This window comes from Lichenostomus cassidix, chromosome 17 (assembly GCF_008360975.1).
Source record: "Lichenostomus cassidix isolate B80296 chromosome 17, HeHo_3.0, whole genome shotgun sequence".
In the NCBI taxonomy this organism is placed as follows: Eukaryota; Metazoa; Chordata; class Aves; order Passeriformes; family Meliphagidae; genus Lichenostomus; species Lichenostomus cassidix.
Genome location: NC_139497.1, coordinates 1,048,410 through 1,075,679, shown reverse-complemented (window position 1 = coordinate 1,075,679; position 27,270 = coordinate 1,048,410). Strand labels below are relative to the sequence as shown.

The 27,270-nt window shown below is 43.6% G+C and overlaps 1 protein-coding gene across 1 annotated transcript; it reads left to right on the top strand.

The window, feature by feature from the left end:
• Window positions 1–219: 219 nt before the first annotated feature.
• On the top strand, window positions 220–26,378 carry NEK6 (NIMA related kinase 6). Its single transcript, XM_085076697.1, has 9 exons — window positions 220–335; window positions 6,606–6,746; window positions 7,619–7,681; window positions 8,293–8,403; window positions 11,622–11,730; window positions 12,979–13,086; window positions 18,742–18,836; window positions 21,765–21,878; window positions 24,365–26,378. Exons 1-9 carry the CDS (start codon window positions 243–245, stop codon window positions 24,473–24,475), a joined length of 945 nt encoding a protein of 314 aa, XP_084932823.1. The 5' UTR covers window positions 220–242; the 3' UTR covers window positions 24,476–26,378.
• Window positions 26,379–27,270: the final 892 nt, after the last annotated feature.

The window sequence follows — 27,270 nt, the reverse complement described above, 5'->3', positions numbered from 1 at the left end:
GGGTCCTTTCAGCAGTGCCTCTGCTCTGCCAGAGCCGGCCGAGTGCCCGGGGCTGTCTCGGAGCTGTGAGTCAGTCCGGGGGAAAGGGGAGGACTCAGTTCTCTGGCTGAGCAGAACAGCCACTTGTAGGCACAGCCCAGGCAGAGCTGCTCTCCTCCTGCACCAGCTGGGCACTGACAGACCAACCTCTGCCCTTTCTTTTGCCTCCAGCAGAGCCAAGAGGCACAGTTTGGTATGATACCATGGAAGGGCAGCACAACCACCCTCATCATCTAGGGGACCAGAACAACCCTCTGTGCAAGCTGCCAGGGCAGGAATTCCAGCATGATCCTCAGGTAAGTGCAGGTGTCTCTGATCTGTCTCCTTCTGTCTTTTCATCCCTTCGTTCTACAAAGCTCTCTTGATTTCTTTGCATTTAACTGCCTCTGCCCCTCTCCTTTTGTTTTTAGTGCAGTTACAGTGGGTTTAGGGGATATCCAGTTTAGGATTCTGCCAGCCTGCCAGAGATTCATGAACCCAGTTTTTGACTGTACTAAGAGAAAAAGGAAATAGTTTGAATTTTGCTTAAATCAAGTGTTTTTAAATCATCTTATGAAAATATACTGTGTTGGCTTTCTCTTGTTTTGATTCTTTGAAGAAAAGGCCAAAATAAAATAGATGATTGTGTAATCTAATAAATAAATCTCCTTTTATAGTTTTATAATAAGTGCTGAAGAAGTAATTACCAAATAAAAGGTTCATCCTACATGGAACTGTAGGCCCTCTGTGAGTCTCTGGAATCTGTCCTGCAATGTATTTTGCAATGTATATTCTATACAATAATGAAGTTTCACTGTAGCAGCTCCTCTCTCTTCCTGCCTTTCTGCAGAAGGGAGCTAAAACCAGGGTTAACCCACAGTCTGTGTAATCATGCAACTTGGATTTTGTGAGTTCTGGCTGCTTGCCTTTTCAGCCTGTTTGTCTGTTGATCAGAGCAGTTCAGTTTTGCCTCTGTTATTTTAAGGAGTAAACCAAAAGCATCATGGCAAGCTGTGAGAAAGAAGAGCATTGTACCTGTGGTGTGATGTGACCATGGGAGGGCCTGGGGGTGATCAGTTGTCCTTCCCACCGAGCAGCCCAGAGGGGATCCAGATTCCCTGAGCAAGAAGTGATCCTTGGGAAAGCTCTGTCAGTGCTCAGGACAGGCTCTGCACACAGAGAATGCACTGCTGGGAAAGTACCATGGTGTGGAGCAAAGCCCCCTCTCCTAATGTAGCAATTTGTCATATTAAGTCATTTAATAATAATTGAATCCCCTTGATTAATCTCCTAGAATTAGCCAGTTGCATTTTGAGCAATTAGGGTTAATTACTGCCTCATTTGGCAGGATAGTGCCCCTGTAATTATTTCATGAACAAGATTAGGAAGTGTTCCTGTGCAGCAGATACATTCATGGCATCTTGGAGCACATGTTAGAATTTGTAATGACATAGTTAAGTGTAATTAGTAGCTAATAATCTATGTTCTGCTGTGATGCTGATGCTGAGTGGGCTCATTTTGCTGTATGGTCATTGTTCAGTGAAACCTCCCCTCAACTCTGGTAATACCCCAGTTGTGTTAATGGAGGGCTCTATTAAACTGTGCTGAGAATGATCTAATTTGGAATTAGAATTGTAGGAAGACTTTCTTTGGTTTTGCCATCAAAATAACATCAAATGACCTGAATAACAAAAATATCCAGTCTACCAGAGAACTGGGAAAAAATCCAATAAAATCACAGTTTTGGCTTTTTGCTCCCTTACCTGCCCAGAGATACCCCGAGGAAGTAGATCAGCAAGAGGGAGAACACTATCTAGTAATGTTCCAGAGTGAAAATGTTAATTTTTTAAGTCTCTAGATTACTTAGTGTTTATAGCAGTAAGCAATAAAAGTTATTTAGGAGTAAATCAGTAATATAAAAATATAGAGTTGTAATTTTTCACTTAGTTTTCATACTAAATAAACACAATAACTCACTTTTAAACAACTCTTTTATATACTCACAGCTTAGTGGCAGGGCTGCTAAACAATTATTTCTACGGTAACTTTAATTTTTGTGAATATCACCTTGTTCTTCTATTTCCAAGCTGATATTTCTCTCTTCCCTTGTCGTGCTCTAGTACAAATGTCTAGACAGGTACAGAATATCTGGATATCAGGATAGGTCCCTATCATGCTGAAACTTTGAAACTTAAGCCAAGTTCTTCAGCAAACTTTTAAATTCCAGGTAACAGGTCAGGTGAAGGATATTTTATGATGACTGTGCAGTCTAATTTTGAAGCTCAAATTGAAAAACCTGATGTGTTCTTCAATAATTACTTAGCTACCTGTTTGAAGGATAATCCATATTTTAAAAGTTTCCTCATCTCCTGCGAGCTTAGAAGTTCTTTCTTTAATCAATCTGTTCTAATGTGTTCCCATAAATTCACACTGGAATTTCAGCCTCAAAGTATGCAAAATTCTTTTCAGGTAGGCATTATTGAATGGAGGCAGGTGTATAATTTTGGACATCCTAAAAGGGTTTGAAATACTGATGTTGATAGTAAATCATTGCTTGTAATGTGTGCATGTTCTACTGGGGGGGGTGGAGCTCCCCCATTACTACTGCAGATGTCTTTTAAAGGTGAAATTAGTTACAGTAAATGTCACTCAGATGAAGTATGCACTTTAGAAGCAAGGAAACCATTCCTTTAAAATTAATGATGCATTGCAAATATCAGAAAAAACCTTATATCCAGCGTAAAGATAATTAAAATTCAGGTCAGAAGTGTATGACTTAGTCGGGCTAAATTTTTTAATGAGATTTCAGAAAATTAATTGGGCGAGTATGTTTTTACTCTTCTAAAGAATATTTCATTTCATGGCTCTACAGGAAAGATGCTTTTATTGACATCTGAAGGTTGTACTGTCTGACTTTTTAACCGTTGGTTAACCAATCTTAACAGTTTTTAGGTTGATTACAAATACTCTAAATGCCTGTAGCCCTTTGTGCAGGGCTGGCTGGTGCCTGTTTTCCACATGCCAATCAGCAGTAAAACAACTGACTTCGTTATTAATTAACATTAGCACTCCAGGTTTCTGTACTGTGCAGTTAGCAGGGAATATTCCCTTTCTCAGCCCATTCAGGCTTGGATTTCCTGTGTCTCTGGGGCAGCAGAGGAACAAGCCTGGCTCTGTAGCAGGGCCATGTGTATGATATTTCTGTTTTCACTCTCAGGGTGCCCCTTGGCCACAAACAAGGGGTTAAGAGGCTGCAGGCAGAGCTGCTCCCACAGCTCTCTTGTGGCTGTTCAGGTTTTCCCCAGATCTGTTCAGGTACAAGGGAACTGAAGCTTTTATTTCATCACGGGTTTTTAGTATTATGAAGCCTTTCCAATTCTGTTTTGCAGAAGATCTTGTAACACCTCAAAATTAGAGGCCAAAAGCTCTGGTAAACTTCTCCCTGAAGTTCTGTGACTGGGCTGCTGTCGCCTGCTTTTGCCAGCTTTGGAATTTGTGCTCTGGCACCAGTGGTGCTCTCTCACAGAGCACATGTATGCCAGAGAAGATGTCCAGAAGAGCTTGTTCTTGGAATAATCTCTGCATTTCTTCTTAAAAATGAATGGCCTTTTTATTCGCATGAGGAATTCTTTGACTTTAATATTTGGCTTGTTTTTATTTTTTTTTAATGGAGTAGGAGAAGAATGAGACTTCCTTGTGTGGATGAAGAGAACAGCCTTTGTCTCAAAATGAGTTTTTCCCAGACTGGGCCCTTCCTACAGCTGCCCTGGGAACAGAAATGTGCAAGCAGCCCAATTTTCATTGTGTCCAGTGGCTGGGGTTCTTTTTGCTTGGTTGTTTTTTCTCTTTCCTCTTCTTTATATTTAGTGTTCTTTTGTTTTTTGGGTTTTTTTTCCAATTCAAGCTCCATCATTGCCCTTGAAACCTGATCTAGGCAGGGGCTTGATTTTACTGCACTTATGGAAACCTGAGCCTGAACCTGTCCTAAAGGGGGGAACATGTATTTTTAATGGACAAGTTTGACAATGATGGTGGTACCTAAGTACACACAATTTATATTTGTACATGAAAACTCTGAGGTTTGCAGAAATAAAGCTCACAGGCTGTTTGAATGAATAGGGATTGGTTCTTTTTCCAGCTTTCTGAAAAATTGTAATGCTTAATTGTGGAAGGACTTGAAAACAATGGAGTTCCCCATGTCAAAAGTCATGAAATAAGTGAAATGTGTGTAAGGTCAGGCTAGAGGGGTGTTACTCTGAGAAGGCAGATATTTCTTGGGTGTTTTATGTGTCCTTATGACAGCATTTAGCAGAGTTTCCTGCTTGCATTCAAGTACAGCAAAGCATAAGAGAAGCATAGGTTTAAACATAAGGGAAAGTGGCCTGTGATCAGCAGGGAGCTTTCTGGTCCTGTTTGGTCTAACCTGAGGAGGATTCCTGGTTTGTTCCATAATCAAACATCTCCTGTCCTCTCGGAAAGCTCCATTACTTTAATTAGGTCTGATAGGTTGTGATAGCACATGCAAATCTAGGTCATTGCATATGTAAATCTGCAGCTGCAGTGCTGCCAGTGCCAGAACACATCAGCTGAGGTGTCCAGGCATGGCCAGCATCACCCCCAGCAGCAGCAGGCAGAGGGGCTGGGATGGGACACACATTCCCCTCTCCCTTGCATAACGTGTATTTATGTTTTCAAGTTCAGAAGTTGGTAGATATTTCTTGGCACATGTTTGAAATATTAATTTGCAGTTAAGCACTCGTAGTGTAAACACACACTTTAATGATTTAAGAAGGGCAAGGGGAAACTGTCCTTGATTGCAGTGTGGATTTCTTTATGAAAAATAGTTTTGTAGTAGTTGCCTCATAAAATGTTGTTAGAGGTGCTGCTTCTATTGTGAATAGAGACTCCAAGTTAGAAAAGCTTTTGCTCAGACTTTCTTACTGCTCAGGAACAGCTCAGGAGGCACATGGGCATGGTGAGGGAAATGCTGTGATTCCTTTCTATTTTTAAATTAAGCAAAAGTACTTTATAGGCTTATGTGTTGACTCCTTTGTTTTGCCTGGGGAAAGTGGTTTGTCTGAACAGGTCAAGGAACTTGCTTAGTAGCTGATGTGTGACACAGCTGGGGAGTGGAGATGTTCCTGGTGGGAAGCAGGCAAATGGGACAAATCCCTGTGTGCAGATTCTGCTGGCTTTGTCGTGCAAACAGTGCAGGGAAAGTGATGTTTGCTACACTGCCTGGAATGAGCTGAGTGTTCCCATCCACTCTGGTGGGTATTGAGCAGTGTTCCAGTTTATCAGATCCCTGCAAAGAGGGATTGCAACCAGTTTAGGCTGAGAAGGCTGTGGGGGCTGATTAATTGGAATATTTGCTTGTCTGCTTTCATCCCATGTTGCCTTACTCTGGTGACAATTTAATAACTTAGAGGATAATGTGTGGAAACAATACAGCCATGCAACTTTTGCCTTCTGCCCTTTTTCTGATGACCTGTAGGAATCCTTTTCCCTCATCAGTGAAAGGATGCTCCCAGCTTGGTGGATAGTGTACACTGCCAAACTTGGAGAAATGAATCCTAAGACTTTAATTTTGGTTTGGCTCTTTTTCTCTCTGTCAATGCAGCACAATTTCAAGCAGAGCACAAGCACTGAGAGCTGACCCAAACTTTGATAGCAGTTAATAGCTGGTGACTTGTTCCACAGTGTAGGGGAGACTGAAGTGTTCTTGAAGGGAACCATGCTCTGAACAGCTTGAAGGAAGCACTTGGAGAAATGACCTTCCTCTTTCTGTGGGACTTGCCTTCAGAAATAGCTGCAGGTCCTAACGCTGGACTGAAAGCTTTGCCTGCATTTTAAATCTCAATTCCAGCCCTCTCCTGCTGCATTAGGAAATGGCAGTGGTAGCAATAGTCATTCCTTAAAACATGCAGCCCTCCCGGGACACTCGTGCTGGGATTGGCTGCTCCAGGCTTGGCTGTAGGCGATGGCTCATCCCTGGGAAACCCTTCCCCACCCCCAGCCTGTGCTGGGAACTTCTCTTTTTGTGGCTTTTGATGGAAACTCTGAAATGGCTCAAGATGCTGAAACTTGAAAACGTTCTACTTGGCACGTGGGGTAACTTTGAGTAATTAATTTTCATAATTTCTTTTTTAAACATTGTTTGGCAGCCGTGCTAATTACAGAGGAGACCAGCAGGGCTCTCGGGAGCAATCGCAGTCCATGGAGTCCGTGCTCCTCGTTAGGCTGTGTCTCCCTGCCTGCCTGGCTGTTTACCTGGGACTGCTCGGCTGCAGCATCGGCATCTCCCAGGTGACACAGGCAGGCAGAGCTGATGAGAGGCTGTGCAACGAGGGAGAGCAGTTGGGGACTAATTAGTTACTTACACGGAAGGCAAGACTTTAATTCCCTTTTTAAAGAAGTCGTTTGGCTTCCTCCAGTGTGTGTTGCTTATACATCTGGAGGAATTAATGCATTTGTGGTCAGCCTGTTCTTCTTTCTGATCAGTGGAGGTTAAACCCTTGCCCATGAGCAGTGAGAGCAGGAGGGGCTGAGTGGCTTTTGCAGGTCCCTGACTGCCTTTCCTTCGACAGAGACATTTAACGTCGTACCCGTATCGCTGCACCTTGGCAGATTTTCAGATTGAGAAAAAGATCGGACGAGGCCAATTCAGCGAAGTTTACAGAGCAACTTGTCTTCTGGACAGGAAACCTGTGGCACTGAAGAAAGTGCAGGTGAGCATTTCAGCCCAGACTCTCCTGTGTCCAGAGCAGAATGGGAATGATAACTGCCCTGCAGGCTCGTTGTCCCTCATCACCTTGCAGTGGCTTCCTGTGTCCAAATCAGGATTACGTAGCGGTAGTGCCATTTCATATTTCTTTTAAATTTCACCTTTTATTTCATGCAAAGGGTTCACCAAATTGTTATTAAATGTGTGAAACAGGGGGCCCTGTGGCTGTGCTGGTGCCGTGAGGAGCTGCCATCCCAGCACAGCTGAGCATGGAAGGGGAAAATGCCAGAGCTTGTTGGTGGAGTTGGAGAAAAATTTCTGAAAACTTGGATACCAGAAGTGTAGTTTTTAAACTTGGCTGAAAGTGTTGGGCAATGTTCAGAACAGCATTTTGTTTGGAGAAATTTGCCTTTAATTCTTCAACAGATTCTCCAGACTCTCATTTCTAGTGACTTTCTGGTTGTTGCAGAATGAATATTAATGCTCAATGTTATTGTTAATTATTACAGAGAAATCAGTGGAAGCTGTATCTGTTTAAAAGAGAACAGTAAATATTTTGTCTTTTATTTACTATATGAAATTAATAATAACTAAACCAATGAAAATCACAGCAGCAAATTCACAAACTTGTGTCTTTATTTTTTGTGCTGCTTAGAATATTGCCTGTGGGTTCTAAAATTGGTTTTACCCCAATGTTATCCCTGCAGTTGTTTCAAAATAAAGAAAACATTGATCTTTCTTTGATCTGGGGATTGTGTGAATACTCATTACAGTAGAGGATGTACAAATTGGGGAAGGAAACACAAACTGCTTGTTAAAGTATAAAGTACTTTTTTTGTTGTTTCATTTTTATCTTCTTTGTTTTTGTCTTTGAAGATTTTTGAAATGATGGATGCCAAGGCAAGGCAAGACTGCATTAAAGAAATTGACCTCTTGAAGGTAAGAATTTTTATAAAGACTTTTTTTCTTATTTTTTTCTTTTTTTTTTCAGAAAGAGAATATGTGGTATTTTTGGGTTCTAGAAAAAAAATCAAGTATCAGTTGTGAATGTAAGAATGAACTATACTGAAATGAAATAAAGGAATAAGTGAAGAAGCCAACATAAATGATTAGATAATAAACTGATGTGCAATTTGTGTGTTCTTTTCCTCCATCAAAGTTTTAATTTAGTTTTGTTGTTCTTTTAAGGGGCAAAGAGACCTTGAGTACTGTAACCAACAGTTAGGATCTAGTTTCTATTTAATGGAGGAAAAAATCAGTTTTTGCTTAACAAGGCATCCAAGACATTGCTTTTAAATGTTCTGCAAGTTTCCGATAGAAGAGATTGTTTCACTCGGGGTGGAATTGCTCTTTGCTAAGGACATTTCATGGTGCTATGCCTGTCAGAAATGCTGTTTCTCCCAGGATTTTGTCTGTAGCAGCTCAGCCAGGGCTGTGGGTGCTCCTGTTGTGAATGTTTTACACTTGGGTCACAGGAGGTGCAGGTGCTGTGTCTGGGGGTTGTCATGACCACGTTGTCACTGTTCCTCTTGCATTCCTTCCCTCTGCAGCAACTGAACCACCCTAATATAATTAAGTATTTGGATTCTTTTATTGAAGACAATGAACTCAACATTGTCCTGGAGCTGGCTGATGCTGGGGATCTCTCTCAGATGATTAAGGTAAGGATGTGTCCTTGCCTGCAGGTGCTACAGACTTCCAGGGTTGGGCAGACCTGGCCAGTGGGGTGAGCACAGCTGTGTTAGAAGCACTTTTTTTCTCCCCTTGCAGTTTTGCACACCCATAGGTTGCTTCCAGATCTGAACCAAAGTGCCTGGTGGCATTTTTAACACCCCAGGGCATGCCCTGAGTTTCTGGTCAGTGCTGCAGAGGGGAGAAGTGTCTGTGATCTGGTGGGACATGTGTGTTATTTGCAAGGTTGATTTACTCAGTCTGTGATTGATGGGGACACTTAATTACTGTTGGGTTCACTATTCACATCGCCTGTCTGCCACTCTGAAGACATTCAAGGAAGTGTATTGACTTTCTTTGCAATGGGGATTTGGGTTTGAGAAAATGTTTCAAGTACTTGTTCTTCTTTTATGTTGCTCTTAGGAATACTTGTATTGCTGCAAACCAGCTTTAGTTAAGCTGTTACCACCTGCTTTTATATTTTCTTTGACATGTTAATCTTTAGACATACATCCCTTGTGAGAACAGATGTGTTATATCATGTTTGTTAGCACTCTCAACCTTCTCTCCATGTTTTACCTGGTTTTTGCCATCATTATTCTGTAATTATCATAAACGAATGTTTGGAAAGTTCTCCTCCTCCTTGTTGTCACAGTTAAAATATCTTATTAACAGATTTGTTTTCTTTGCCAGCAGAGCTGAGGCACTAGGCCAAAGGCTGTCAAACAAGTTACCCACTCAGTCCATAGTCAATGGCTAAATTTACAGGATCCTGGAAAATCTGCTTCCTCTCCCAGGAGAGCCTCGCTGGGCGAGTGCAGGGAGCAGGCAGCTGGCAGTCATTGCTGGGGAGAACCCCAAATCTCCAGCTCCAGCCTCACTCTGCAGCCCCAGGCAGAGAAGGGAAGGTGGATCTGCCCCAGGAGCTGTGGAGGCAAAGCAGCTCTTCTGCTGTGCAGCAGCTCTGGGTTTGGCTTTGCTGTTTCCTTGGGGCTTCTGCTGGGTTTTGCCATTTTCCCACCATTTCCTGGGAAACGTGCAGCTCATCTCAGGCTTTTTCTGATTATGGTCCAAGATGGAAAAAACCCAAGGATTGTGAGAGGAGGAGTTAGGGCAGTGTGTGACCGTCCTGAGCTGTGCAAGGGTTCTGCTTGAGTTTTCAATCTTAGCTTACAAAACGTTTTACCTGCAGAAATTTAAGATTTTGTTATATGAAATACTTGTATTTTTTGGTCATCTGTAGTTTTTAGTTTAAAAATACTGACAAATATGTTCATTTGCTTATTAGGGTTGGCTATTTTTTTTAAAAATTATTTTTTATGTCATTATAATAAGAGTTACATTTTGCAAAACATAACTGGTAGATTCTTGGATTGGTGCCTTGCCCACTGCTGGACTGTGCTGGCTGCTGGTGTCCCCAGCTCTGTGTTCCCTCTGTATTTTAGGCATGAAGAAGATGCTTTTTTTTTTTTTTTCAAGGTCATACAAATGAAGTTTTTTAATCAGTGCAAATCTGGGAATTCAATTTTTTAAACAAAGTTAAACAAAACCCCAAGCCCTAAACTCAAGAGGGAACAAAAGCTTCCTCCTGCATGCAGCAGAGGAGTTTCCCCGCTGGCCCCTCCGTGTCACTCTCCCTCCCCGGGGAGCTGAAGCTCCTGCACAGGTTTTCAGTGGAACAGCAGTGACAACCCTGGGAAGGTGTGAGGGTGATAAAGCCAGGGCCTGTCTCTGTCACACCCCGGTGCCTGCATTATTTATGAGGGATGTAGAGCTGCAGGAAAACCCACCGGAGAGTTGGGACTTCCTTGTAAATGTCAGGTGAACCTTATTGGACATGACATTTAGAAAATTATCACTTGTGGTCTTGCATATCCACTCTTAAATATTTTAATGAGAATTAAATAATTTTATTGTGTATATAACACTTTCTCCCTCACCCTCTGTAATTCCTCTGTGCTCTCTCTCGAGTTTTGGGTTGAGACTGTTGCAATCTGTCAGATTTGCTGCCTGGGGAATTGCACAGTCGTGCCCCTTCACAGCTGATCTGCAAAAGAAAATTTGCCGTTGCTTGAGTCAAACACGAACTGGTAACAGCATTTCACATAAAATAGAGAATGTGACAACGGACATCAGATGTCAGTGCTGAGAGGGGAAAGCAAGAGATGCAGAAAGGGGCAGCAAACCATTGCCTTCCTTTATTCCTGCTGCAGATGGGAATTCTCACGGCTGCGATGCAAAGGAAGTGCAGCTGTGGGCTGGCAGGAGGGTCAGGAGGAGCAATCTGAAACCTCTGCAAGTGTTATAGGTGTATTTTGTTAATGCTCTGGATGTAGAGCTGGCTCAGTGAGAAGCCAGGGACCAACAATCTGAGCCCTGCAGTTTTGGGATGCCTGGGTGCAGTGCCAGGCACGGCTGGTGTGCCTCCTGGAAAGGAAGGAGAGCAGCTGAAGGTCTGTAATGTTTGGCCTTCACTGAAGTGTGCAGCTGGTTCTTTATTCCTGTAGTGGGCTGAAGAAGACTTAAGTATTGCAGGGAGCCAGGGCCATGCTGCACTCCGTGGTGGTGCTTTATGCTTCCCATTATTCTGAGAGCTTTGAGGCATCCAGAGGTCCTTGGAATCCAGAGCTGGCTGTGCTCAGCGCTGCCTAAACACACCCAGCTGATCAGGAGTGTCTTTCTGTCTCACTGGAGGGTGCAGTTAATTTAGTATTCCTATTATGCATGAAATAGTATATATAATTCTACCTGATCACAGAAGAAACACAGATACTTTATTGATGCTCTGGCCATCTTTTAAAAAAGGGAAGCAGATTTCCTTATCCTTGTTAGTAGATGATGCAATAATGAATGTTTACAAGGGGGTTTTTTAATGGTCTTTTGTTTCTTAAGGCAAAATATTCGAGACATTTGTTGTTTTGAGGCATTAAATATGTTTTGCAAGGTAATTAAGGAGATTAATGCTAATCATAATTGTGTCCATTCAAAAATGTCAAACCTATTTAAGCGTATTTTTCATAATAGTTGTTAATTAGGGAACTGCATCGAAGTTTCCACACAGAGAGGAGGAGTTAAAAGCTAACCAGAAGAAAAGTCATGCAGATGCAGATCTGGAAGACATGAGCAACCTGCAGCTGACTAACACAATTCCAGGAACGAGTCAAATGTGTTGCCTTTTCACTGATCTTTTATTTATTTCCTCCTACAGTATTTTAAAAAGCAGAAACGGTTAATCCCGGAAAGGACGGTGTGGAAATATTTTGTGCAGTTATGCAGTGCAGTGGAACACATGCACTCCCGCAGGGTGATGCACAGAGGTAACATTAATTCAGTCTCTTTTCACTGAATAATAATATAATGTTCCAATTAGTAAGCGCCTACATTCAAAAACAATTATGCTGATGTTCAGCCAATGCATGTTTAGAGAGGCTGGAGCCTGCGAGATGGATTTCTCCTTCTGTCTCTGCCTTATTGTTAAAGGATTCAGGCTGAAGTGAGCGTGGTATTAGGAAGATGAGCTGCTTTGTATTCCAGACACTGATATTAAGTGGAAGTGTCAAACTTGCCATTAGAAAAGTGTCAGAAATAAAATGCTGAGACTCCTGGATACAGTGAACTCTAAGAAATAGTCTTCATTATATTAGCTGTGACCTTAGAGAGTTGAGAAGAGTTTTCCTGTCTTGCAGGCTTTTCTGAAATATTAATACAAATATGTCCCACACTCTCATAACCTGTTCTCTATTTTCATTAATTATTTTTGAGTCTCTTGTCTTAGAACATCTTATAACTTTGAGCTCTATCCAAAAATTACACTGCTGCTTTCAGTGTCAGTGAAGTGCTTTGGGAAGGACTGGACTCAGGAAATGCAAATTTCCCAAAAGGCACCAAAACCCATCTCTGCTGCTTGTTATTTCCTTGCTCCTTTGAAGGAGTGAATTCTTCGCTACATTTTCCAGCAATGTGATATCATTTTTGCTCCTTTATGCATCCCCTGATGCAGTGTATCAATTGTATCTGAATTAGGTCTGTAATTGATGGCTGGAATGTGGGGCCTCTCATGTTGAGGCTCCTCTAACATGAGGAAAGAGCCTCTTAACTCAGTGTGACATGGCTGCTTGGGAAACTGGGGTTCTAGTGATTTCTACCCTCCGTGAACCAACTGGGCTGTGTAGAGCCCAGAATTTATGTATCTATGGAACAGTAATTAGCCTCTGCATGAGGGGATGGTGGTGGGCAGTGCAGTTTCCTGTGGAAAGTGATCATTCCCAAAGAGAACTGGGCTCATTTCTTTGATCTCCAGCAGTTAGAGAGGTTACCTCTGTTCTGTTGAGCTGTTTCCTACGTTTTCCCTCATTGGTATTTCTCGTGTGCTGGGAAGTACACTCTGATTTTTGTGTCTGTGCAGAGCTTGAAGCCTTGGAAGATTGAGCCTATCAAAGCTCTAAAGAAACACGGTTCTGCTCGAGCCTCTTTGTACCGCCAGCGCTCCAGGCGATGCTTCTATTGCAGCATTAGAACCAAATAACCTTTTGTGGCTTTGACCTTTTACCTTTTTCTTCTTGCAGACATAAAACCAGCCAACGTGTTTATAACAGCCACAGGGGTGGTGAAGCTGGGAGATCTTGGATTAGGCCGGTTTTTTAGCTCTAAAACCACTGCAGCACATTCCTTAGGTAAGCTGGGCCTGCCGTGCACTGTCAGCTGTGATGTTCAAACACAGGGTGTCCATCCTCCCTCCTGTGGTGACACGGGTGGGACTCAGGCCATGGGGACTGCATTTCCAGCCATGTGTGTCTTAAATGCTCTTTGTAGGCATTTATGGGTATCTGCTGTTTTAAAATCCATTTTTTTTGTTTTTTTTCTGCAAGGCCTGGCCTGCTAAGTGTGTGTTTTGTAGCAAATGTAACAAATGCAGCTTTTCCCGCCCATTTGCCTGCACTTTGCTTGCTGGAATTCGATGTTAGCCCAACACCTTTTACAGCAGGTGCTGATCAGGGCTCTGCCCTGACTGGGGCTGTGGCTGTCCGAGGTGGGTGAGCTGTTCCAAGCCCTCATGGCTCATCTGTTCCAAAAAGGGGCTTCACTTGAAATCTGGCTTATGCTTCAAAGGTCCAGCTTTTCTTTGTATCTCCTACATATCTCAAGGCTGTCTTCCCCATTTTTACCGCTAACATTAATTCCAGTGCTGTAGAAAATTGCATAGTTATACAGTTCATTCTTTAAGTCTTACAGTATAAAGTATTTCATAATTGTGTCTGTAACCTCTTGAGAGGTGGCTGATTTTCCATTTTTATTAATGGGTCTGAATTTTTTGACTCCCAAAGGTGCTTCTGTATTACAGCAGTGAAGGAACTCTGGCTTTTGGTACAATATTTAAGCTCTTTTAAACTAATCTCTCTCAGCTGGCTTTGGAACACACAATATTTGTTTCACTGTTTGTGTTGTGCAATTTCCTCCACTGAGTGTGTCTTGCTGAATCCTTCCTTAGATGTGAGCAAACTTTATTGCTGATACTGGCCAACAGCTCTGGGCTTCTCAGTGCACAAGGAAGGAAAATGCCTGCCTTGTTTTGCATGTGCTTAAAAAATAGGAGGCATTTCTATAGTTTACTTTCATAAAAATAGGAGGTTTCAGACTTCCCTTTGTATCAAAAGCTGTCCTAGGATTTATTCCCACCGTACTTAATAGATGAAAATAAATCCTCTTCACAGGAAGTTACAATCACATCATCTGAACAGGCCAAAATATGATCATGTCTAATTATATGATCTTATCCAGTTTGACTGCTGCACTTATTATATTAATAAGAATAAATTGGGGCTTGGAAACTGGCTGCACATGTAAGCCAAGCTTGTGACCTTTACCAGGGCTGCTCTCTCTTAATTGAGAAAGCTGGAGTAGGAAGAGCTCAGCCCCTGGTGCACAAACCCTGCCCTGCCTCACGTCTCTGGCCTCCTGCAAACAGGTGAGAGGGGCAGGACACTGAGGGAGCAGCAGTGAGTGAGACTGGAGATGATGTGGGAGGGATGGACACACCACCATTCCCAGCAGTTCTTGGATCCAAGTGAAAAAGAACATTTAGCAATCAAAAAATACAGACTTTGAAGCTTCTTCCTATATTTTTGGATAATTTGCCCGAGATACAGGTTTTATAGCAGCAGGAAATGGACTGCTGGTGGGTTAGGTTTAATGAAGACATTAGCTGAAGGCTGTGTGAGGGATGAACACCCCACAGCAGAGCGGGGTACCCACACAGGCCAGGCTGCAGCGCCGAGCTTGGGCACTTCCCCGTGCTGCGTTGCCCCGGCAACAGCCCTGAACCATCATTTCTCTGGCTGCTGACCCATGAATTCAATGTGCAGCTTATGCAAATATATTCATCTCATTTCTCCCTTTGCTTGTATTTGCTAGCAGCAGACTGGCATGAAAGGGCATCAGGCAGTCCCGACCCGGCTGACAGGTGTAGCAGGGGCTCGGCAGCACTCGCCGCCGCCGCGGAACGGAGCCGTAATTAGAGCAAGGAACAGAATGAACGTCAGATGAATTACCAGGCAGCAGATCATATTTGTCAGGAAGGATTGCATACATAAAAATTAAGTGACAGTACATGCCGGGGTAATGAAAGAAAAATGAAAGATTTGCCTGTACACAGCTCATGAGATGCCAGCGAGCGCTGTGCTCCGAGCGCTGGCTGGAGCTGGGAGCAGCGCTGGGGCAGCAGGAGACCATGGGGCAGGGAAAGCCTTGGCCCCTGGAAAAGCTCCACGGGCTCACCTGCCACAGGGCAAACGTGGACACCTCCAGCCTCCTGCGGTGCTGGGAGAGGCAGCAGGAACCAGCTGGGGCTGCAGGAGTTCACAGGGTGCCACCTCAGCTGCCACTTCCCCTTTTCCCTTGAGAGAAGATGGAGGATGCTTTTCCATAGGGAAGAGCTCTTCCTGCACAAGCCTTACCAGCAAATTCATGTTTTAAAGGTACTGGGTGTGGCTAAGGTGAATTTTACTACTTGTTTACAGCACGGTGATTCACTCTCCTTCCCTAATTTTAGACTTAGGAAAACTTAACATTAAGCTGGTAGATCTTGTTTTAATAGGAGCTGTAATAAATACAGAGATTTTCCATTAATATTACAATGGATGGCTTTTTTGAGAAATGGTATAATGTCCATTTTTAGCCAGATAAATTTGGCATTATCCACAGCTGACTGGCTTTAAATTTTGAAGAAACAATAGGAATAAGAAAAACAACCAAACCCCAAAAGAAACCAATTGTACACAGAATAGTCTTGTTTTGGAGCAGATTATTTATTATTTATTCTTGGGCAAGAATATACTTGGAGCAGATTTTCCTTTAAAGAGATTCGCATAAGTCAAATCTTTCCAGTTTCAGACATTCCAATAGGCCTGGATTGGAGTATGTGAGGTGTTACATGTTCCTTCTGGTCCCTGTTTGGACATGAGGGTGAACAGGGAAGAACTAAATAGCTCTTCAACAAATGGACTATTTGTCTCTCTTTTTCTTTCTTTTACTTGCCAAGCCAGTTTGCCATCTGAAACAAAATCCAAAGGCTTGGAGGGGCTGATAAGCAGGATTTGGTAAGAAAAAGTGGACACAAGAAATCCACTGAAAACATCCTCAGCCAATATTGTCTTTTCCTAGTGAAATAAGAGACTCTGCTCCTAATCTTAACTGGGAATAATTAGCATTTCCCTACCATGAATGTTGCAGCTATCCCAGGGCTGTTGTAGCTGCCCACGGGCAGTGCTGGGAGAGTGGGAATGCTCTGCCATCACTGAAGTGGCTGATGTTGAAGTGAAAGGTTTCAACTTCCAGGAACAGAGCAGGAAGCTCCTTCCTTAAACCAGAATTTTCCCTATGGTTTTGTGACCTTTATAACTTCAAATGCATTACTCTACCACCTGGAGAGTAATGCTGAATCTGAGCAATATTTTGATTTTTCAGCAGGGCAAATGCTGAAGAAAGTTTCTGATTAATAGTCTCCGATTAGACTGCTCTTGTCAAATTGACTAATGGGATGCAAGGGCGAGCCCTGACTGATTGCACTGGAAGCCTTGTGCAGTTTTCTAGAAGATGCTCATTACAGGAGATTCCCACGTAATGTTGGACAGGCCATAAAGAGAATTGGCCTTGTCAGTCTTTTATCATGACAGTTAGTTAAAAATTAATGCATCAGTTTTGAAACGCAGAGACCTGCTTGTTTGTACATTTGCTGACAAGACTACAGTAATGATAGGTAAATGTGCAAGGTGGACTCCACAAAATGAGCTCAGGTGTGGAGTGCTCCCCGAGCCATTAATGGCTGCAGCAGCCCTGTGCCCCGTGCGGGTCGGTGACGCACTGAGCCGTGCCACAGCCCCTGTCACAGCCCTGTCACAGCCCTGTCACCGCTGGCACGGCGGCCGGGGGAGCTGTGATCTGATCCGACAGTGGGGCTGCCCGGCAGAGCTGCTCCCAGGGCAGCAGGGCCTGGCTGGGGAGCCACACGATGTTATTTGCTCCGAGGTGCCCAAGCAGTGACCTGGAATAACTGAGTGCCACAGCAGCCGTGGCTCGAGGCGCTGGGCACCGCAGGGGACAGAGGTGGGGATGGTGCTGCTCCTGCCAGCCCTGTGCTCCACAGTGCCCAGAGCTCTTGGCATGGCTGGCACAGCAGCAGCCTGGAGGAGTTGCAGGTAGGGAAGTGTCTTCACTGGTCCCCACTGGGGACTTCCAGAACTGTCTTCCACAATTTCCTGGAATGAATCACCGTTTCTTCTGCAGCTGCATATTTTTAAGCAAGAAAATGAATCAGTGCTATCCCAGCCAAGTCAGTTCTTGTTCAGAAACCTGGCAGATGTGTGGGAATTACTTGGGAGAGCTGTGCTGTCCATCGTGTGGGTGTTGCATGCACATGTGAGAGAGCCGTGGAAAGCCTCTGAATGAGTCCTGTCTGTTCCTGGTATCCCAGAAAGTTACTCTATGTAGTCTAGTAAAAATTATTAACCACTAGCAGGACTCTGGTCTCTTCCATGGTGATTAAACCCAGACAGGTCTGGGACTCTGCCAGTCTGACCTGCTCCTCCTGAGCATGGAAACAGAGTCCTCTCCATGTGTTACTTTTCCTGTAGTTCGTGTAGAACTTGCAAAAATGTAACTTCTCATTAGGGTACTCTTCACATTGAAAGGGAAGTAATTTCTAAAGTGAATGACCTGAAAGTATGAGCTGAGTTCATCACACAGGGCAGCTGATTGCTGAACATCTTGGGGGTCCAAATAAATTACCTTCTCTGTGCTGGGTCACTTGTGCAGGTGCCAGGGCTTGGGTTTGGCTCTCAAGGCTGTTGCTTTGTGCCCCAGAGCTCATTTGTTTCCCACAGGGTGCAGATCCCTCTGTAGGAGCACTGGGGAAGGTGGTGGCTGCTCTTCTACCTCCAGCACCATCCTTCAGCTGCTTATTAGTCCTGCAGCTGTCTGCAGGCAGCATTTCAAATGGAGAAATTGTAAACTGAATGTTACAGGCAAATTAAACATTTGCCATCTTGTGAGGAAAGGTCTTTAATTAGGAGAAGGATACACTGGAATGCCAAAAGGAAAAAAAAATTGACAGGGGACGGACAAGCAGGAAAAGCAGGAGAAAAGAGCATGTACAGTCCTTGGATGTTTTAATAAATGATGTATCTGAGGATTATTTGATGTAGTTGAGACTGCCAGGATGTCTTGTATTTTCAGTACCACGACTGAAACTTATTTAGGATTTAAAAAGGAACCTTTTTGAGGTAAGGAATTTATTAATAATTTCCTGTAACTTCTATCCAAAATACTGAGTAAATTTCTTTTGATAAAACACAGACTTGTGGAAGTACACAGAAATCCCCCAGCTTCTGACATGACTGCAAGTTGGAGCAGGGTTTTAAAGTTTGGAATGCTTATGTTGGTTCTTTCAGACAAGTTTTGCATTCCTGGCTGCTGCTGGGCTTAGTGTCCCCTGCAGTGCCTGGTGACCTGTCGGAGGGCCCTGTGGGCCCTGGGTCACTGTCACACTCTGTGCCCAGGCTGGTGAACCAAGGGCATCATCCCTTCCAGTGGCTCTGTCCATCCAAGACACCCTGGACGTTCTTGGGAGCCTGGAAGGGAAACAAAACGTTTCTCAAATGTGAGAAATCAGAAGATATTTTGACAGTATTCACCATTCTCTGCTCTGTATGTGATATATTTGGTTCTAATCTGCTCTTTGTGCTACACCTGACCCTTTAATGAAGTCTCTCTCTGTATGACACAGGTTGCAGTCACTTGTCAGACAATAACCCCTGCTTTGTTTGTTTTTGCAGTGGGAACTCCCTACTATATGTCCCCAGAGCGAATACATGAGAACGGCTATAACTTTAAGTCTGATATCTGGTCTTTGGGCTGTTTATTGTATGAGGCAAGTATCTTCTCACTTTTTTCCCTGGGTTTTCCATGACCACGCAGTTCAGGACAGGAACTGAGTAGGTCAGAGTGCCTGTAGTCAACTTGTTGAGAATCCTGAGAAGAAGCTGACTCGTTTTGTGTTTGTCACGCACTTTCTGAGCATGAAGCAAGGGGCTGGGCCATCCAGGAATTGCACAAAGTTAATTTAGGTCACAGCAGATGTGGAGGATGAAGCCATGAGAAGCCAGCTCACTGCATCCCTCCTTCCTGCTGGGAGCAGATCTCTGTTAGGGCAGCATAGTCAGAGTTTCTCCTGACTGCATTTGTTTTGTAAATAGAAAATTCATTTGAATGCAAGTTATTGGTTTCTTAGATGGAATTCTCACCAATTGCAGTATTTTAATTTTGGGAACTTTCAATAAAGAAAGCCAGGGTTTCTGTGTAATGTGATAGCAGTTTCTCTAACTACTAGATTATGGCTGGAAGTTTTTCTAATTGTGCATTGTCTTACATCTTGAGGCACAGACCCAGAGCAGACATGTTTGGATGAACTGCCCAGTGTGCAATGGGATTTTGAAAATAAGGGCTATGATTTTGTAACTGTGCTTTTGGTGTTGTGATTTCTTTTTTAGTAGGAATCAAAGGGTATCAAACAGTCTTGTATTCCTTTATAATCTAATCTAAATCTTTTTTAGATGGATGCTTCTTTTAATTCAAGTGACAGTGAATGCCAACATTTAGAAAGCTTTTATCCCAGCCCAGAGAAATAAAAATCCCTGGGATATTCAGTGAAGAATATTCTTAACATCCTCTTTGGTTAACAAATTATGTGAACTGGTGACATTTTGCTTCTCAATGCAACTTCTGGTAATCACATGGAGTTAGAGAGTAAACAGAAATGTAATTCATTTTGTGAGCACATCAGATATGAAAACTACTATATCTGATCATGTGCTTCAGCTAGTTGATTAAACAAACATTGTAGGACAAGACAGGATAAAAGTAAATTTTCCCAGAAGATCTGTAAGGCTCTGAGTGGAGGGCTGTGGCCCTGGCCTGGTGTGTTGGGCTGTTGGGAGCAGTCAGAGTGGCCCCAGTTGGACTCCCTGGGTGCTGCTGCAGTGCTGGGTTGCTCTGAGTCACTCCAGGCTGAGCTCCCAGAGATGGAATTCCAGATTTATGCAGAGAGAAATATTTAGCGTTGTGCTAAGATATGTTTTTGTTGCAGGCAATATGGTCCCCTTATGGCACAGGAGTCTTGGTACTCCTTGTATTTCAAGAAGCTGAATTAATTGCACACTAAACATAATTCTCTGCTAGGAGTAGCAGTACTACAGTAACATCTGAAAGATTTGGCATGTGAAGCGTTTTAAGATTTCCTTCCTACGTAGGTAAGCTTTAACTTAGGGAACAGGAGCTGTGAGATATTGCAGATTCCAGGAGGACTGGACAGGTACCAATTTTGCGTTCGATAGTTAAACAGCTACTTGACTTTTTAAACTTTCTCGAATTTGGAAAATTAAGCATCAGATCTGTGGGGCTTTGAAGGAACTGTTTTATCTGCTCTAATGTCTTGTAAGGAGAATGTTATTCCATTTGGCTTAGAAGTAAGGAAGGGATGCTTGTTTGGTTATGAGTCACTTCTGATATTTCTCCAGATAGATTGCGTAGATAAGCTGCAGAGAGATTTAATGTACAAATTGCCTTCAGAGACACGTGTGTCCACTGGAATCCACTTAGGGAACATTGAGGGCTTTGGGACATGATGCCACATAGCACCACTTAACTTTGACATTGATAATCATACAGTGATTTTTATTAAATCTTATCAATATAGTAGTAACTGTCTTCATCCCTCACTTCCTGTAGATATCTGTCAGCAAGATAACTTGGAGGGGATAAAAATAAGTTGTTAATTCCCAGAATGTAGCTACAAGCAATGACTTCAGCAGTTCTGGCAAGACGATCAATTTAAACACTAACAGGGATTCCCATCTCTGGATGTTTGAACCAGTCATGCTGTGTGGTGGGCATTTTCCATGGAGATCTGCCTGGCCTGGGGTAATTGCTCTAATCAAAATGTCAGGAGCAAACCCCAGCATAGCATCACAAGCTGTAGTTAGTGAGATACTTGGAGTGCCTGTGGTCACAGCCCTGCAGCCCTGACTGCTGTAGTCACAACTGGGTGCTTTCTCTTTCCACTTTAATTCCCTGCATTTACCATCCCAAACCCCACAGTGATTCCTTTTCATTCCTCCCCTGTTGCACATGAGCACTTAACTAGACCTGGAATGGAAAGTTAATGGGAATTGGAAAATCCCTCAACCTCACTAGCATTATTGATGTGTGTATTGAGATCTTGGAAACCCCGTTTAACCCTTGCTTTCTGTGCCTTCCCTGGAACAGTCCATGCTGGGCTCTCCAGTTTGTTTTAACTGATTGAGAGCATTTTGCTATCAATCCTAAGTGGGGAATACAATCTCTAATTTGACTCAGTGATTTTTCTACCACTGATTTGCCTGCTTATTACTTGCTTATTACTTGGTTTGAAGTTGTTTTGGGTTTTTTTAAAAGATGAAGTACATTGCTCATATTTATAAGATTCTTCATATTCTAAGCAGCTAAATGTCCAAAGATAGAGATTATTAGATGTGAGAGGGTTTCAGAGTCGTCTTAGAGCCAGTTGAGTTCTTACTGATGGGCTGATGGTCTGTGCATTCTATTTCCTGGGGTTTTTTCTTGGGAAGCATGGCAGAGCCTGGCACCAGCCCTGCAGGAGCTGCAGAGCTGTTGGGATCTCAGAGCAGCCTAGGCTGGGAGCAGCAACATCCCTTGCTCTGCCTACTGGCAGAGAACAAAATTGGCTCTTGCAAACCAGCAGCACTGAGGGCTCTCCAAATCCTTTGTGTTTCTGAAATGTTTTCTGGTTTTTTCTCTCCAGATGGCAGCTCTGCAAAGTCCCTTTTATGGAGATAAAATGAACCTGTTTTCTCTTTGCCAAAAAATAGAGCAATGTGACTACCCACCTCTTCCAGCTGAACATTATTCTGAAAAGGTAAATGGGGAATGTGGTTGCAGGAGAATGGGGAGGTGCAGTGAAGTTCCTCGTAGCACAGGGAGAGGGAACCCAGGAGGAGAACCCAGCACATCCAGGGAAGAACAGGGGATGGCGAGGGGGTCCTGGACACCTGGCTGAGGAAATGACATTTGTGATGTCTGAATATTGACAAGCTCAATCAAGACAAAAAAGATCCTTCCTGCGGGGAATACTGTGAAACTGAAAGTCTGTGATGCTGGCAGAAACCAGCAGTGAGCCGTGGGAAAGCCCTCTCCTTGCTTCCTTTCCTGTAAAACATTTCGTAAGAGAGCACTGATATGTTTGTTTATGAAGTCTTCAGTGTGTGACAAAGCAGGGAAGGATTCATTCGAAGAAAAAGAGGAGAAGAAAAGCCATTTAGTTTAATGCAATAAGCCCCTCTAGAGCAGCTGCATGGGGGCTTTTTAAGTGTGGGTTTGTGTGTCTGAACAGGAGGGATGGGGAGCAGCATCTGAAGTGGAGCATGAACCCCACTGTCCCACTGCTGCTCATCCAGCTGCAGACATATGTGCTGCGTTTCCTCAGGGCCTCTTGAGATGGGCTTGACTTTTTCTGCCTCACCTAGACAAAGCAGCTGGTTTTCCTTAACCTCCTCATTCCTTACAGTTGCCTTCTATTTGAAAGGAAGTGGCTAATGGAATTTTAAATGTTCACTGTATCCTGTGGGGTTTTTCTTTTGTTTCACTCTACCTCAGCATCCTGAGGAGGAGGCAGGATGCCGGGAAATACCGAGTGCAGCCAGTCTGGCCTCCGCCCTGGGAGGGACCTTGCACCACTCTTTACTTTTTGCTTCATTTCTTCTTGCCCCAGTAATTCGTGCAAGACGATGCTTTTGAGAACTAGTCTGTAAAAGTGGATTTTAAAATCTTTTTGCCCCAAGCTCTGTAGCAGCGCCCAGTTTCGCGCATCCCTTTGCCGTGCTGCTGCCGCTTGCATTTCAGGATATGCCTGTTGGCAGCAGGAATTAGTGTAAGTTGACAGATGTGTTTCCTGTCTTTACAATTACTGTCTGTTTGCTTCCCTCTGGCAGTGCTAAAGAGTGTGTGTAGTGCAGTGATACAATCGGGGTGAGAAGGATGGTTTAGAGCTCAAAGGCGCTGGGTCCCAGAGAACTCCAGATGGTTCATGCACTATTAACAGGATGCTGGTGAGGCTGTGCCTGTGGCTGCACCTCCTCGGCTGCATTGGCTGCTCACTGAAATGGTACAAACTGGGAATTAGAACAGGGCTCCACCACAACCATCCACTGTGCTATTTGGAACAAGGAAGAGGAACAAGGTGGTGTTTGGGGCAGAGCCTCTGCTTTAGTTTGCTTTCAGGAATGTTCCTCTTCTCTGTGGCCTTCTGTGCCTCACCAGTCCATATCCTCATGTGAGCAACTGCATGCTGCTGGCAGCAGGAGGAGGAGCTGGGATCCAGCCAGGATTGATTTTCTATATTGGGAACAAATTGCTGGTAACTGGAGATGCTGGCTGGCAGTGCTGATCCAGGTTCAGCCCACTGGTTCCTGTAGGTGCTGGAGAAATGCCTGTGAGGACAGAACTGCCTAGGCAGTTTCAGTGCTGCATTCACAGGGGAGCACATCTACTCTTTGGACAAAGGGTATTGATGGCACAGGCCCTGAGCAGAGCTCTAGAAGCATTTTCATTTCTTTGTGGGAGTTTTGTGGTGGCCCTGGCTGGTCAGGGCTGAGATATGTGTTCAGTCTGTGGGGTCTCATGGTTTAGGAAGACAGCAATGTCCCTGTCACCAGAGAATGGGGGAGGGCCAGGGCCAGGCAGTGGGTTTGGGTTGGGAGCAAGGGTTGGGCCTTGCTCCATCCAGAGATGGAAACCTGGCGTACATTTGTTAATGCAGCTGAAGCCATGTGCTTGATAGCTTTATGGCCGTGCTTTTAATTACCGTTAAAATAATTGGCACTGTGGCTACTGGGAGGATGTGAGAAGATCAGAGGCTCAAGGCTGTTTCTCCCGGTGCCTCAGGGGTATGAGCAGCTTTCAGTGTCTGTATAATTAAAAGCTACAATCTTTCATGTGCACAATAAAGAGGGTTGGGAGGTGGGGAGACTCCAGCCCTTCTGCATTTTATTTATTAAACATAATCAATGTCCAGTTTCTCTTCTTCATGAAGGTTTTTAGGAAGCACCAGGGTCTCACAGCTGTGTCCAGTAGCTTAAGATACCGAAATGCTGGTCAGACTTGTTACACTTGAAAGGTTTAGTACTGGGCTTGGTGTGGGAAGGGCAGCACAGCTGCTGTGCCCAAGAGCTCTGTTTGAGCTCCCCCTTCCCTCCCTTCCTTCCTTCCTTCATCTGTGTCCTGATTGTGCCATTGGTGCCTCCCTCTGTCCCATGCTCCTCCAGAGCTCGGGCAGACGTTCCTGTGGCCTTTTCCAGGAAGACATTAGTGGATTCACTGAGGTTTGCCTGTGTTTGTGTCTTGCAGCTGCGGGAGCTGGTCAGCATGTGCATATACCCCGACCCAGATCAAAGGCCTGACATCGGTTACGTGCACCAAATAGCCAAACAAATGCACGTGTGGACCTCGAGCACATGAGCAGCCATGGCCACGCAGAGCCAGCACAGCTCAGTCTTACTTGAATTCTTTTTCTCAGCTGAAAGCGACTGGTGCCAGGTCACACAGGTGGGAGGTTGAGCACTCGCAGCAGAGGCTCCATCATTTGCAGGTTATTTGACAAGGACTCTTACAGGTGGTCGTGCTTTAACGTGAAGATTCTGTGAGGTAGTGCAAGTGATTCTTTTTATTTTTTATTTTTAAAGCCAATGTTACGGATGTAGATCATTTAAGGGTCCTTTCTTAAAACTGTCGTGTGTAATCTAGGATAGCCGCTATTACCGAGGGCTCGGCCTTTGCCAGACCTTCTATCTTAACTGTAATGTGAAATACTGAAATAATTCCTTCAGTGAAATCACTTTATACTAATGTAAGAATTACCGTAGATTTTGTGTAATTTGTATAACTGCTACTTTGCCTCTTCTGCAAATGGTTAATAGCAAATTCAGTTTTTACTTGGTATATTTTAAAGCAGCCATTTATGTTTTTATTAATTCCCTCCTCTTCACACTTAGGAACGGGAAGGGTTGGGGGGTGGGAAACACTTTTGTTTCATTGGTTTTTTTTTTAACTGAAAACTTGGAGTATTTTGCTGATGCATTTCTCCGTCAGAGATGAGTTAAACATGAGCCTGAGGAAAAGAAGACCAACATGCCAAGCAAACCCAAACCAGCTTTACTCCTGCAGAGAATTGCTCCTTATCCTCATTTTTCCCTTTTGGAATGGTTCTTCTTTGCCTCCAGGTTCTTGTTTAAAACCAGTGTTTATCAAAGCCAACTCAGTTTTGGTGCAGAGACTTTTACACATTCAATAGTACGTCGGGTACTATCGGTGGAACTTCAGCAGTGTTTTAAACACTTGGAAAATTTTTTAAAAATAAATGCTTTGTGTATGGAATTCTGCATAGGATCAGCCCCTTCTCTCAAACTGTGAAAGCTCATTATAGAATGTGAATGTTTATAAAATCTCAACCTGATCTGAAGGAGTCATCATCTTTAACTGCATGAAAATTGTTATCCAGCTAAATTCATTCATTGAATCAATGATTTGTTTCATTACTGTCAATGGAAATACTCACTGCTTTAGGAACAGCTGTGGATTCACGTTCCAGTGTCTCCATTCCGTGTGCCTGTCAGGAGGAGCAGGGCTGCACTCGGTGCTCCAGAGGAAATCCCTCAGCCTGTGCTGCTCCAGTGCCACTTCCACGTGTGACAGGGGCTCGTGCCAATGTGTACATTTGTGTGTGACAGCTCAAATGCAGCCTGTGCCTGTTTGTTTTTTTTTTTTCTTAAGGAAAGCTTACAATCTTTAATTTTTTTTGAACTAAGATTAGGGTTAGAGGGTTACATACATATATATGCTTTTAGTGGATTTTTTTAACCTACTTTTCTCTACTTAAAGGAAAACTGCAGTGCCATCTTCAACTACTTCTTGTCAAATTTGGGAATATTTATATGGGTACCAAGAAAAGCCATTAATTGCTGTGAATATGGTTGGTATCATTAATGCAAGGTGCCATTATATTGAGGCTTCTCAGCCGAAAGTTGAGGCTGCTGCTCTCAGGAGATATGTGGGAAATTCAAATCAGCAGAATGTCATGCAGGCACCAAATTGCTCCCACCATTCCCATGCCAACCAGCTTGGTTATTTATACCATTTTCTTTAGCACTTCCCAGGGTTCAGCCTGAACCTGTCCTGTTCCACTGCAGCTTTCCTTGGAGCCATGGCTTCCAGGGAAGCTCAGCTCAAATACAAGTATCTGGAGAAGTCTGGTCACTTTCTTGCTACATAGAATTTCTTAGTGCTTATAAAGAAATGTATTTCAAAAGGTAATTTTTTGCAATTGTGCATTTTTAGATAAATAAAAAATTATTTCCAAAATAAATACCTTTGTTTAAAAAACAAAAAAGTCCAGTATTAAAGGAAATACTAAAAAACCTCAAACCAAAACCCAAAAAGTGCCTAAATATGTGTGAAACTGTTACCTAACAGCTATTGTGTGTAGCTGCTTTTCCAGAAAATGACAAGTGGAGATTTCTGTGTCAGTTGTCCCAGTAGAAAATGTCTAAGTTTACACCCTCTGAACTGTGGGACATCACAGCTGTTTTTGCAGGATGTTTGTTGCAGGGTTCCATGACTGGGCACTGGCACCAATTCACCTTTTGTAGCTGTCTGTCAATGCCAACACCTTCCCTTTTGACTTAAACAGGAAATAGCACAGCAGGGGTTCCTGCTGGCTGTTTTTTTCAGGATTATGTGGTGCTGTATGAAACAGTCTGAAAGCAGTTTAACTCAAATAGTACCAGCTCAGAATTTTAGGACAAGACAATCAGCTTTGACATGAAGCTGGATCTGCCCTGTATCCTGTCTGTATCTACAGAAAACAGGAAGCAGTAACATCATCATCCCCTGGTCACCAGTGCTACCCTGCAGTGAGGTAGCAGGAAAGCAGTGTCTGCTGGAGGGCAACAGCAGCAATTCAGAACCACCAACACTCACTGTTTTCTTACATTCTATTAAATTAAAACTTACCAAATTAGACTTCTGCAGAGCAGTTTTACTCCTGCTGTTTTGTTCCTGCAGTGAGGTCACAAACAGCTGCTTTCCTGCCCCCAGGGCAGGGTGGTGCCTGGAGGGGAGCCTGACATTTAGCCAGGGTCAAACCTTGACACTCTCACCTGCTCACACCTCTGTGTCACTTCCAGAGCCCTTCAGGGCTGCACAAGCCTCACCTGTTCTAAAGGAGGAGGGGAGAAGCAGCAGCACCAGGTACAGAC